General features: G+C 38.9%; 1 protein-coding gene across 1 annotated transcript in view; it reads right to left on the bottom strand.

Moving 5' to 3' along the window:
- Positions 1 to 1,188: 1,188 nt before the first annotated feature.
- LOC126455972 (uncharacterized protein C18orf63-like) overlaps positions 1,189 to 13,447 on the bottom strand; it is a 136,831-nt gene continuing 124,572 nt past the window's right edge. The window contains exon 8 of the mRNA XM_050091729.1: positions 1,189 to 1,407. Within this exon, the coding sequence (XP_049947686.1) occupies positions 1,189 to 1,407 (219 nt within the window). The remainder of the gene's footprint in view (positions 1,408 to 13,447) is intronic.

Below are 13,447 nucleotides of genomic sequence, written 5' to 3'. Positions count from 1 at the left end.
TTGGCACTGTCTTCTGCTGACCTCTTCATTTAGCAGTCAGTTGATCTTTGGATGACCTGTAATACATATAGTCTGGGGAGTTGCAGAGCTTAACGCATCAAGCCATTTGCAATAAAGTATGAACTAAGGATGCTGTAGGCCATTGGTCTGTAGCTTTGTGTCACACTTGGCGAAAGATGCATGTCTCATGTAGTACTGATAAGAACAGAATTATGTTAGAATGGAAAGGTGGCAACTTGCCTAAGTTTTGTGCAAAAGTCAAGGTATTTAATGAGGTATAGTAGATTGATTAGATCTAACTATGGTGCTACAGGGAAACATCTGGACAGAATATTAATAAAAGTACAATGTAGTTGTAAAAAGAGAAATAAAGGGGATGTATAAAAAAGGCAGACCAAGCAGACAGTATAAAATGTATTACATACGGCAAAAATTGAACAAAAGGTGAATTATTTGGTAAATGGGTTTCTGTGTTCCTGCTCCTACTACAGCTTATTACTACAATGGAGGCATTACATTTATCTCTTCAGGCATATAATGGTTCATGTGTCATAAAATTCAGCAGGACTTGAAAGCTTGACAATTTAGGTTACCCATGAAGCAACAAAAGAGCAATGAAAAGTCAAAGGACATATTAAGAGTAGTGTAATATTTATCATTTCATTGATAAATGCAGTTTATTCTCTGTTAGAAAGATTACATATTTACTGTTTACAATTAAGAACTGAACTTTTCATTGACAGCTTGATCTAACCATGATACTCAAAACAACATCTTTGTACATGAGAAAAAATATGGCTCTATAGAAATGAGCTTTTTTTGGGGAAAAATTGTTATAGCACGAAATTGGCATGAAAAACTGTAGTTAGCTGACTGAATATTTTAAAAAGGCTTATTGCATTTTCACACTGATTCACACAGGAAATTATGCTAAGATTGTTGTGCAATGCATATCACATTATCATGTATACGATCAAATGTTATACTGAAGTTGAAGTAAAGACTTTCATTATTTTTCACAATAAAAACTTTTCGTCTGACATTGTATTTCCACACACTCTTAGGACTGACTGTATTCTAAAACTGTGCACTATAAAATGAGAAATAGTAGTAAAATCCCATTTGAACAAATAAAACTTCATAAAATATCACTGAAAGACTTCATCAGAATTGTTACTGTGCAAAGCATTAATGACTATCATTTTTCTGACTGTTAAGATAATTCATCACTTTTTCTACTAGGTCCCCTTTCTTGTCTTTTACTTTGCAGGGTACATTTTTCTGTCGAAGCCAACTGACTAATGTCACAGTGTTGACTTTCACTAAGTCATTGTTGCGTGCCAATATCTCAACATCCACATCATTCTGCACTTGGGGGCGTGGACGAGGCTTCTTACTTGTTGGAACCTGTTTGGGCATAGGATAATTCATATGTCAGAAAACTGAGCAGTACTTGAAAGTTTAATTGCTGGAAACAGTTAGGTCACACATAAAGTAACAACAGAGGAATGGAAATTCAAAAAGTTTAAATTAAATGCAATAAAACAGTAAAAGGGGAAACTAGAGGGAGTATTTTACAATGACCAATGAATATGTGCACATCAAAAACTTCTTGAATATGGTCTAAAGCTGTCCTGGGGAACCTACATGGTTTTCAGTTTCCAGTCAGGTGAAGCTGCAACATTACACAATATTTCAGTAACGTACTATGCTGCCATTAACAAATGAATTCACATAATGAAGGATACAGCATGTGTGAAGGGCAAGGATGTCTTTATGTACACTTGGTGGCATCAAGTCTCAGCAAATACAGGATAAGGATATGATAGCCAAAGTTTCAGTACTATGCTTTGCAATAGTTACTACTTCCACTAGCTTCATGACAAGCAGTCGCCTGCTTTGAGTAGACCTAATGCGAATATCTACACACTATTCAACTTGAATCTGCCATTTTGATTTATTAATTTGTCTGTAATGCCATGTTCGTATGTTACTGCCTGGATAAGCAAATTTTTACTAAACTATGAAAGCTATGTATTATACTGATGTTTCTGGTACTAGAGTTTGATTATGCAAGTTGCTTGATTGATGTATATGACAACACATTTTCAAGGACTGTGGTAAATGTCTGATCTATAAGGGCAGATCATCTTCAAATAGGTGAACCGAGACACAGGTCTTGGTTGGAGGTTGGGAACACACATTGCCTTGTATGCCAAAATATTGTCAGCATAGTAAAAATAAGCACTTGGTTTTGGCTTCTCATTTTTACTCACATTCATCCCACATGCAACCAATTTTCTATGAAAAGCAGATTTTACATGAAAATCTACAGAAAACTGTCATACGACAGCAACACTTGCTATCTATTCTTTCCCTGTGGGGAAGAGCATGAGCCCTGTAAACAAATATTTTCAGTAAGACATTATATAATGCTGTCACACAGGGTGTCAATTGGCACATGCAAATAAAGATAATGACGTGTCAGTTTATAGTACACACACTGTAACCAGGATACTCATCTGCTTTCATCAAGGGCATTCAGGAATGCCAGTACTGTGTGCAATTAATATAATTTCATAGGGCTGGATGTCCAAATACCACTCGTGTAGTTAAACCACTGTTTACACAATACAAGAAAATGGTTAACCTGATCAACTATTAGGTGAATGCAGCATTAGTAAAAACATGCCATGAGTATGCCAGTCCAAAAGTGATCTTGTACATAACAAGATGTGTGATGAATACTCACTGATCCATTTAAAGCTCTTACCATAACTCACCTTGAAGTCAGTGGCGGTTAGTTTGTGGGAGTACCTGTGCCTGTGCCTGTGTTGTAAGCTCAGGACACAGATTTATGTTGACACTGTCTGAATGAGGCAAGAGCTAAACAAATTGAAACATTAATCTGCCTTAAGACACTGACCTTTCTAAATTTGTCATTGACCCAAAATTTCACCAACATTTTACATCTGTCACACTTCAAATCTGTACAGCCTCTACAGTTGGAAAATATTTTCAAGGATGCAAAATTATTTTGTTTAATTGCAAACATCTTGTTGTGCTACGTGATGGAAACACATCAAAATACCACATGACAGCAAAATAAATGTCTCATAGAACTATCTATCAGCTTTACTGATTGGCATACTAACAAAACTCAAGGGAAAAAACCCCTAAATTATTCTGTGAATAACATATTCACAAAATAGAAATAAATATAAAGCAGTATAAACAATGGTTTAAGAAACTTAACATCTCTCTAAAAATCTTTGTCAATAATATTCAACTGCTCTGCTTACTTTGAAAGCTGTGTTTCACTTAGCAATACTGTATTTACTTTGGATTAAGTTTAGCTGCATATGATTCTCTAGTACGTTACTGAAATACTTCTTGTATGAAAACTAAAATAATTGGAAACTGTTCTTGACTGTTCCAACTAGTGACTGGCAACAAAACGTGCCCTCCTGACACAAAGGACAAGTTTTAGGCCTAAATTACACAAGCCACGGCTCGGAGAACCAAATTGAGATTTCTATGTGGGGCGTATCACAATTAATAGTGGCCGCTTGATGCACCAACCTGAGAAGTGTGCCAGGGGTGCCCACATGTAAGACTTATGTACAGTGCATATAAAATTTAATAGCAAGAACTGACATTGATAAAGAGTACAATGGCAAAGGGAGAGAGGGGGGGGGGGGGCGGCATGGGAAGGGAGGTGGTGCCAAATGATAAGTTGCTTGTTTGGAGAAATGTTTTTGAACCTGCCATGCTGACATGTATCTTCACTTCTATCACCTTAGCCAACCACATTGTGACCTACAATTATACCTCTCTTGAAGCTAAATCTAGAAACAAGGTCATGGCACTGCCATGGGTATGTGGATTGCATTTGCCAATGCTAATATGTTTTATGGGTCAACTTCAGGATTTTCCCCAAAGTTTTATTCAGTCATTCATGCAATATCAAATCAGGGTATTATGCCATATGCCACTCCTGTTCCCAATCCTCCCCCCCATTAATCATTCCCTGGCAGATGTCCCAGATCAGATGCAAGATCTGATGTAACAACCACAAATCACATGCTATTTGAGATTTGAACAGACATTTGATATTCAACCAGAGGAAGAGCCATGTCTTCTACCAGTTGTGCTGCTACTGAGCAGCTTTCTATCAAACTATGATGTCTGAACAATTGTCTCCCAACACAAAAAGCCACTATTTAAATGTGACTAACAGCAAAAATAAACCAACTGCTACACCTGCTGTCCTCAACAAATACTACAGACCTCTACAGTAACTATATTATTTTTATGCTCTCTGAATTGGACTGGTGGGAGCTGTCCCTCCAGTACAGTTTCTGTCCCCTTAAGCCCCCTGACCTAATCCTCTGCTGCTAGTCATTATCCTGCTCTTTCTACCTTCTTACACTGTGCATTCTCCTTTGTTGTTGTCCTTTCTTCTCTGGTCAATTTCTACTTTCATCCTCTCGATCCTGCATCAGGCTACTCCATCTTCCTCTTGTTTCTCTTGCATCCACTCTCCACTCTGCCTCAAAGGTTTTGTGATTATCACCAGTACTAATCCACATTTTCTCAGTAACACTGTGAGCCATCTGCCAATCTCTTTTTCTCCTGTGGTTGTAAGTGGGTGTATAAACAAAAACAGAAGATGAGAGGAGGTTTGTATGATCTTTGTGTGACTAATATTTATATGCAAGTGAGTGATTATTTATTCTCTAGCTGAGGTAAATTTAAAGACCTGTGGCTTCATCAGAAAATATGACTGTGATAACTACTCCTGCAAAACCTAACTTCAGCAGTCCTTCAGTGCAGTAATGTATTGTGTGTTAAGTAAGCTATACAAACAGTTTTTGTTTTGGTATGTTTGCAGTAATCTTTTTGATTATTGTATAAATGAAAAAGAAATGAAAAAGAAAAACTCTGAAAGTCATAAAAATGTATTGAAAAGTACCGAAGAGATTTACATGAGGGAACAAAAGCTGTCCAATTGCACTGATAATTATTGCTAAGTGCATATCATATATTTAACTTCAAAAATCATAAGAAATTCATGTGTCTAAGATCTGTCTATAGAGACACTTTAAACAAATGAACACAAAGTACAGCAAGTGAAAAACATGTAACATCAGCAAATGCAGATGAAGACCAGTGTCATTCACAATCAAAATCACATTACATGAATTTTTCATTCAGGCAGGGAATATTTCTCCATTTCTCATATTTCAAAAGTGACTGGTGGAGCAGTGTAACTAAATTCTTAAATGACTCTAAGCTATTGAACATCAATCAAATTAAATGAAATAAAAGCATATAAGTGATAAAAATGAATAACACTGAAGAATAATTAGATACTTAGAAAGAAAGCAACCTATCATATGAGGGAAGTTAGATTTTTCTACAACTTTTGTTGCTGTCAATGATGAATTTCTTTTAAACAGCCAGGGAGCACTAAATGGACTCAGGTTGTGAAACTTATTTCAGCTCATTACAAGCATGAAATGAGAATGTTGTCCAATGCAAAGGAAGTTTGAACAGGAGTGCCACTCTCATTTTACATAAATGATTTTGAGAACAAATATAAGGTAGTCAAACGCACCCTGTATGCAAATGCCACAAGTGTAATAGTAAGTAAAATGAAGGAATTTTGATAGTATTGAATAAGTTCTCGGGCACATATTCACGCTCCAAGGCAAAGAAGTTGACACTTCATGAAACTAAAAAATACATACAATATGAGAAAAAAAAATCAAAATGAAGAGATAAGCCTGATATTGGGCAGCAGAGACTTAGAAAGTGTACAGATTACAAGACTGTTGCAGGTGCTTGTTCACCAAGACTTAATGCTGAAAAGAATACATAATAAAACATTCACAGATACTGAATTCCATTGGTTTACTCAGAGAATACATAACAATATAGATATTCTGTTAGCTTCTGCATTCAGTGTTCAGAAGAACTAGCAGCATTTTTTGCTGCTGCATGCTGCAGTGTTCTATATCAGTGATGGATTCAATGTGGCTGGGACCAACGGTCACTCTGCAGAACAATAGAACTACTACACAGTTGATAACTGCCATAGATTTCTATGATATTTTGGAATTGGAGCGGGATAACAGTTCCTTTGCCTGGATCAATATTGCCTTTCAAAGAAATATGCATCTGTAGTTAAGTAGTCAGGGTTTGAAACTATAATGTAATTGCATAGATAAAAAAAAATCTGCTCATTGAACAGTAGCAGGTGAACACACATATAAAGATACAGAAATTTTCAAGCTTTCAGAGTCAATGGCTTCTTCTTCTGGCAGAAGGGTTGAAGGGGAAGGAAGAGGGTGAAGGAAAAGAACTGGTGAGGACTAAGAAATGGTAAGAGTTTGGAAATGTCACCCATAAGCCTGAGTCAGGGGAGACTTACTGGGCACGATGAGAAGGAAAGTGTGTCTGCCTGCTGTGTAGAGGGCCTTGGTTCAAATTCTAGTACCACCAGGGATTTTTTTTCTTTGTGGGAATGAAGTACTCAGCCTCCTGACGCCAATTGTGGAGCTCCTTGAGTGAGAAATAGTGGTTTCAAGGCCTGTGTAATTGACAATGGCCAGGATAGCAATGTGCTGACCCTATGTCCCTCCATACTGCATCCAAATGAAGCCAGGGGATGACATGATGGACAGTTCAAAGTTATTTTAATCAGAGTGTAGTACTTCCAGTTTTAAGAATTTGGAGTCCAGATCAAATAGCTACATAAAACATGTTCAGATGCATGTCGCTAGGATCATTAAAAGTTGGACAGCCCGTACAAAAGTGAAACAGTGACACTCATGGAAATGAAGGGAATGTTTAGAAAAATGGCAAGATTTTTCTTGTGGTGCCTTGTTGGGTAAATTTAGAACTCCAAGCTCCAGTATTTAAGGAACTGTGTGTGAGAAATCTACTACCTTGATGGTCTCTCTCATATAGCTTTTTTCCCTTCACTCAATATACACATGAAATAGTACAGAATCATTAATACTGACAAAGTGCTCTCTTTAAGAACTGTTCACTTAGGTGAGAAAAGTCATGGGATACCTCCAAATTTCATGTCGGACCTCCTTTTGCTGACATAGTGCCACTATGGGATATGACATGGACTCCACAAGTTGTTGGAAGTTCCCTGCAGAAATATTGAGTCATGCCACCTCAATATCTGTCCATGATTGTGAAAGTGTTGCCAGTGTAGGATGTTGTCCACAAATGGACCTCTCAATCATGTCCCATAAATGTTCGATGCGATTCATGTCATGTGATGTGGGTGACCAATTCATTTGCCTGAATTGTCCACAATGTTCTCCAAACCAACTGTGAACAGTAGTGGCCCAGTGACAAGGCACATTGTGATCCATAAAAGTGTCATCATTGTTTGGAAACATGAAGTCCATAAATGGCTGCAAATGGTCTCCAAGTAGCGAATGTAACCATTTCCAGTCAATGATCAGTTCAGTTATACTAGAGGATTGAGACAATTCCATGTAAACACAGCCCACACAATTATGGAGCTTGCGCAGTGTCCTGTTGATAACTTGCATCCATGGCTTTGTCGCGTCTGTGCCACACTCGAACCCTACCGTCAGCTCTTACCAATTGAAATCAGGACTCATCTGATGAGGCCATGGTTTTTCAGTTGTCTACGGTGTAAATGATATGGTCACGAGCGCAGGAGAGGCATTGCTGGTGATGATGTGCTGTTAGCAAAGGCACTTGCGTCGGTTGTCTGCTGCCATACCCCATTAACCTCAAATTTCGCTGTACTATCCTAATGGATATGTTTGTCATGCATCCAAATTGAATTTCTGCAGTTATTTCATGCAGTGTTGCTTGTCTGGCAGCACTGACAACTCTACACAAACGCCACTCCTCTCGGGAGTTAAGCAGAGGCCATCAGCCGCCGTGTTGTACATGGTGAGAGGTAATGCCTGAAGTCTGGTATTCTTGTCACATTGTTGACACTGTGGGTCTTGGTATGCTGAATTCCCTAACAATTTCCAAAATGGAGTGTCCCATGTGTATAGATCCAACTACAATTCTGTGTTCAAAGTCTGTTAATTTCCGCCATGTGGCCATAATCATGTTGGAAGCTTTTTCACATGAATCACCTGAGTACAAAAGACAGCTCTGCTAATGCACTGCCCTTTGATAGCTTGTGTACACAATACTGTCAACATCTGTATATGTGCATGTCACTAACCCATGACTTTTGTCACCTCAGTCTATAGTGGCTTGCAAGGTGTATACGTAAATTTTGAAAAATAATAAAGGTCAGGTACATGCTGTGTTCCTCACATTTTGATCTTTAAAATTTAATTTATGACTGTTGTTCTACAAGTAAGTGATACACTTTCAGCTAGACATGTAACTGGACAGAAAATTTCATGTCTGGCAGCAGTCACCCTCAGGGTGAACAGAAGTGCTATTCGTAACACATTTAAAATGATGATGTCAGTAACTATTTAAGTTTCTTTGAATATGAAAGTAACATTGATGGAGAAATAGTCTCTAATGAAAATACTAGAGAAATTGAGAAATATGTACAGATTAGTGTACTGCTTGGAATAGTAACCAACAGCAAAATCTAAACATACACAAATGGGGTGTAAAGGGCAAAAAAGAAAAAAAAAAGTATTATTTCATTCTTCAAAGTTATATCTGACTGAATGGATGAATGATTTGCAGTCAGAAGAGCAAACACTAGATGCATGTTATATGAGGATTATGTGAAGGTACCCAGTGTACAGTCAACCTAGCATCTCTTCCATGTTAAAAGCTTTGTAAAAGACACTTTTGCTTCCTCCAGAAGACATCTCTGTTTTGGCTGTAAATTTTTCAGTAAGCAAACTCCCAATGACTCTAATGGATTCACACGTCACAAAAATCCCATAACATTGTCCTGACCAGATTTATTCTACTAGATTACTTAAAAAAAGCCTCATTTAATTACTATAATTCACATCATTAACCATTCCAACAATGGAAAAATGACTTGAGGAGGAAAAATGACATGTGATAAGCATCAGTAAGAGTTGGAATTTTTCTTGATTTTCCTATCATTCCTGTCATTTGCAAAATGTATGAGGGATGAAGTAAGGTGTTGTCTGACTCTTCCAGGAATGCATGCTTTTGGAATTTTTATGTGTAAACCCCCATGCGATGTTTGGCACTAATGTTAAATGAATATCTCCATGATGCTCTTGTACTTACAAAATTAAGACTTGATGACAAACACACATTTTCTTTGGATTTTCTGAATTTCTTATGTTTATCCTTCCTGCTAAGTTCTCATACCAGCGAACAATACTAAAGAACTAGTTGAACAAAGATTTTTTAAAGCTTCCTCATGGAGAGATGAATTATGTTTCTTTAGGATTCTTCTCCCGAATCTCAGCCTGGCATCTGGTTTTCCTACAGTTAGATTTATGTGACTGTTCCAGTTTGGGTTGTTTTGGACAGATACTCCCAGATATTTTATGGTCCTTACCCAGCCTGGCACCTGTTTTTCCTATAATTAGTTTTATATGATTGCACTGGTTAAGGTTGTTACAGACAAATACTCCCAGACATGTTATTGTTTTTACAATAATGTGTCTTTCCCCCTATTTATGTGCAGTTATATGTTTATGTTGAGGGTCAACTAACTGACAGTCCCTATACCAAGTATCAATCCTCTGCAGACTGTCTTATTTATATGCAACAGCATCATCTGCAAACAGACTTACGAAGCTTCCAATGCCATGCACAAGATCAGTCATATACAATCGTGAATATTAATGGCACTATTAGAATCTCCTGGGACACTTTCAAAATATTTTTTCATCAGTCAGTTTTGCCCCATTGAGAAACTTTGTGTTGAGTTCTCTCTTTTCAAAAGTCTGCAGTTTAGTCAAAAAAATAGTTCTATTTTCAGTAAGATCATATTTCATACAGTAAGCATCAATGTGGGGCTTTATCAGATGCCTTCTGGAAATCAAATAGTATACCATCAACTTGGGTGCAATTATCTACTGTTCTGGAGATGTTGTAGGGGACAAGGCAATGTGAGTATCACAAGATAGCTGTTAGCTTAACCAACAGACACTAGCAAAATATATCTATACAAATGTTTGTGAAAATGGCAACATCCTGAAGGAATGTTCAAAATCACTCAAAAATCAGAGGATGTGGAATAATGGACCTGTAATAAGTGATTAAGATTGGAAAGATATGGAGTACACACTTGCCCAGCAGTACCCTCTATTGTGTGACCACACAGGTCATGATGATCAGTCACTGCAGAGCCATAAAACAAAGTAGAAATGGTCAAGTAACTGTCAGTTATGGCTCACCAGCATTAAATTGTGCAATATCATCTTGTGATTCAGTTCAAATGGGCAGAATGATTAATCTCTGGGAAATGGGTTTCTTGTACCTGACACAGTGACTGATACAGGGTATGCTGCAATGAGAGTTGTGTGGAACCAGCAGATAGAAGAGTCAGTATTACACAATGCTTAGTTGGTGCAGACCTGTTAAACAGTAGAAATATGCAAGCAAGTGCTGGTAGGCCTCGCCAAAGTTAATGGCACTATATCAGCAAGTCATTCAGTTCAAATGGGCAGTATAATTGGTTTCTGGGAAACAGGCCTGTGGTACCGTGATATTGCGGCTTGTACAGCTACGCTGCAATGACTGTGATGCATGTGTGGAAGCAATGGATAGAAGGGGGTGGAACACGAAGATGAGTGGGAGCTCTATCACAAAATGTGACCCCAGCACTGAATGACTACCATCTTGTCCACATATCTGTAAACAACAGAACACCTTCATTCACACTGTAGCCTTGATGTTGGAGCACTGCAGTGGGTATTTATGTGTCTGCACTGATGTTTCAACACATCTGCTAAGGGTGGCACAATGCCTTGTGTTGGCTTCCATCGACCAGAAACCATCAACACCTTACATACTAAGGGAGTAGAACAAAATCACTGGCAAAATAAAGTGCTTATGGATGAGTCCCTCTTCAGCATTTCCTACACAGATGACCACTTACTTGTTAGATTCTACCATGGCAAACACAGTCGGCCAAACTACATTATTGTGCAATAAAGCAGACAAGCACACAAGTGATGGTTTGGGGTGCCATTGGCTATGATTTGCAATCCAGTCTTCTAAATATTGGGGGTGATCTGAACAGCAACCATTACATCATGGAGGTTTTAGAGCCAGTGCACTACCCCTTCTCCAGCAGCACCACATCCCATGTTTAAGCAGGACAATGCCCAGCCAGGTGTGATGAGAAATGTGCAAGCTTTCTTCCATGAGCAAAGGGTACTACTGCTTCCCTGGCCTGCATGATCACCTCACATATTGCCCATTGAGTATGTCTGAGATATGGTTGGTCGGCAACTTGTTTATTCTGGTTCTCCTACAACCAGGGCAGATGCTTTGTGGATGCACTCACAAACCGCGTGGCAGTGTGTTCCCCAGCAACAGATCCATGCCCTCTTTGATTCCATGCCATGATATGTAGAGGCTCTGACTGCAGCATACGGCGGCCTCACACTGTACTGAATTCTCACAGTCAAACTGAATGTACAGTTCTGTAATTCCAATCACTGGCATATTGTCACTTCCCTAATATGTGGAATAAATTTCTTTGTAATTGTATAAGGACGTTGCATTCATAGTGACCAACAGGCTGCTTCCATATATGGCCCTGCCTTTTATTTAGTAGGAAATGCCTGTCACTGGACTTTAGTAAGAGGTAGTGGGTGGGTGTATGGGGCAAGTCTTGCACATGGACGACCACAAGCGAATGACTAATGGGATGCAGGACTGGGAATAGGATAATAATAAGGATGGTAAAGAGATTTTGTAGGTTGGGTGGGCAGCGGAATACTTTCTTGGTGGATGTGGGTAGGATTTTGGGTAGGATATCCTTCATCTCAGGGCATGGTGAGAGGTAATGGGAGCCCTGGTGAAGGACAGAGTTGAGCTTTTCAAGGCCAGGGTGATACTGGGTGATCAGAGGAGTGCTGGTCTGTGGCTGGTTAACAGTTTTACTCATGTCAGAGAAGGAGACGGCATGGGAGATCTGTTTATGGATGAGCTGGATAGAATACTGTCTGCCAATGAATGCTCTCATAAGATTATTGGTATATTTTGAAAACTCCTGCTATACACTTCAGATACGGTGATTCTGTAAGGAAGAGACATTTTCACATGGAATGAGTGACAGCTGTGGACTGACGGGATACCAATTCGATTCTACACAGAGTATGCGAAAGAACTTGCCCCCCTTCTAACAGCTGTGTACTGCAAGTCTCTAGAGGAACGGAAGGTGCCAAATGATTGGAAAAGAGCACAGGTAGTTCCAGTTTTCAAGAAGGGTTGTCGAGCAGATGTGCAAAACTATAGGCCTATATCTCTGACATTAATCTGTTGTAGAATTTTAGAACATGTTTTTCGCTCGTGTATCATGTCATTTCTGGAAACCCAGAATCTACTCTGTAGGAATCAACATGGATTCTGGAAACAGCGATCGTGTGAGACCCAACTCGTTTTATTTGTTCATGAGACCCAGAAAATATTAGATACAGGCTCCCAGGTAGGTACCATTTTCCTTGACTTCTGGAAGGCATTCAATACAGTTCTGCACTGTTGCCTGATAAACAAAGTAAGAGCCTACGGAATATCAGACCAGCTGTGTGGCTGAATTGAAGAGTTTTTAGCAAACAGAACACAGCATGTTGTTCTCAATGGAGAGACATCTACAGACGTTAAAGTAACCTCTGGCATGCCGCAGGGGAGTGTTATGGGACCATTGCTTTTCACAATATATATAAATGACCTAGTAGATAGTGTTGGAAGTTCCATGCAGCTTTTCGCGGATGATGCTGTAGTAAACAGAGAAGTCGCAGCATTAGAAAATTGCAGCGAAATGCAGGAAGATCTGCAGCAGATAGGCACTTGGTGCAGGGAGTGGCAACTGACCCTTAACATAGACAAATGTAATGTATTGCGAATACATAGAAAGAAGGATCGTTTATTGTACGATTATATGATAGTGGAACAAACACTGGTAGCAGTTACTTCTGTAAAATATCTGGGAGTGTGCGTGCAGAACGATTTGAAGTGGAATGATCATATACAATTAATTGTTGGTAAGGCGGGTGCCAGATTAAGACTCGTTGGGAGAGTCCTTAGAAAATGTAGTCCATCAACAAAAGAGGTGGCTTACAAAACACTCGTTCAACCTATACTTGAGTATTGCTCATCAGTGTGGGATCCGTACCAGGTCAGGTTGACAGAGGAGATAGAGAAGATCCAAAGAAGAGCGGCGCGTTTTGTCACAGGGTTATTTAGTAGGTGTGATAGCATTGCGGAGATGTTTAGCAAACTCAAGTGGCAGACTCTGCAAGAG

The sequence above is a fragment of the Schistocerca serialis genome, chromosome 2, assembly GCF_023864345.2.
Source record: "Schistocerca serialis cubense isolate TAMUIC-IGC-003099 chromosome 2, iqSchSeri2.2, whole genome shotgun sequence".
NCBI lineage: Eukaryota > Metazoa > Arthropoda > Insecta > Orthoptera > Acrididae > Schistocerca > Schistocerca serialis.
The sequence above is the reverse complement of the archived record's forward strand: the minus strand, read 5'-3'. Positions and strand labels throughout refer to the sequence as shown.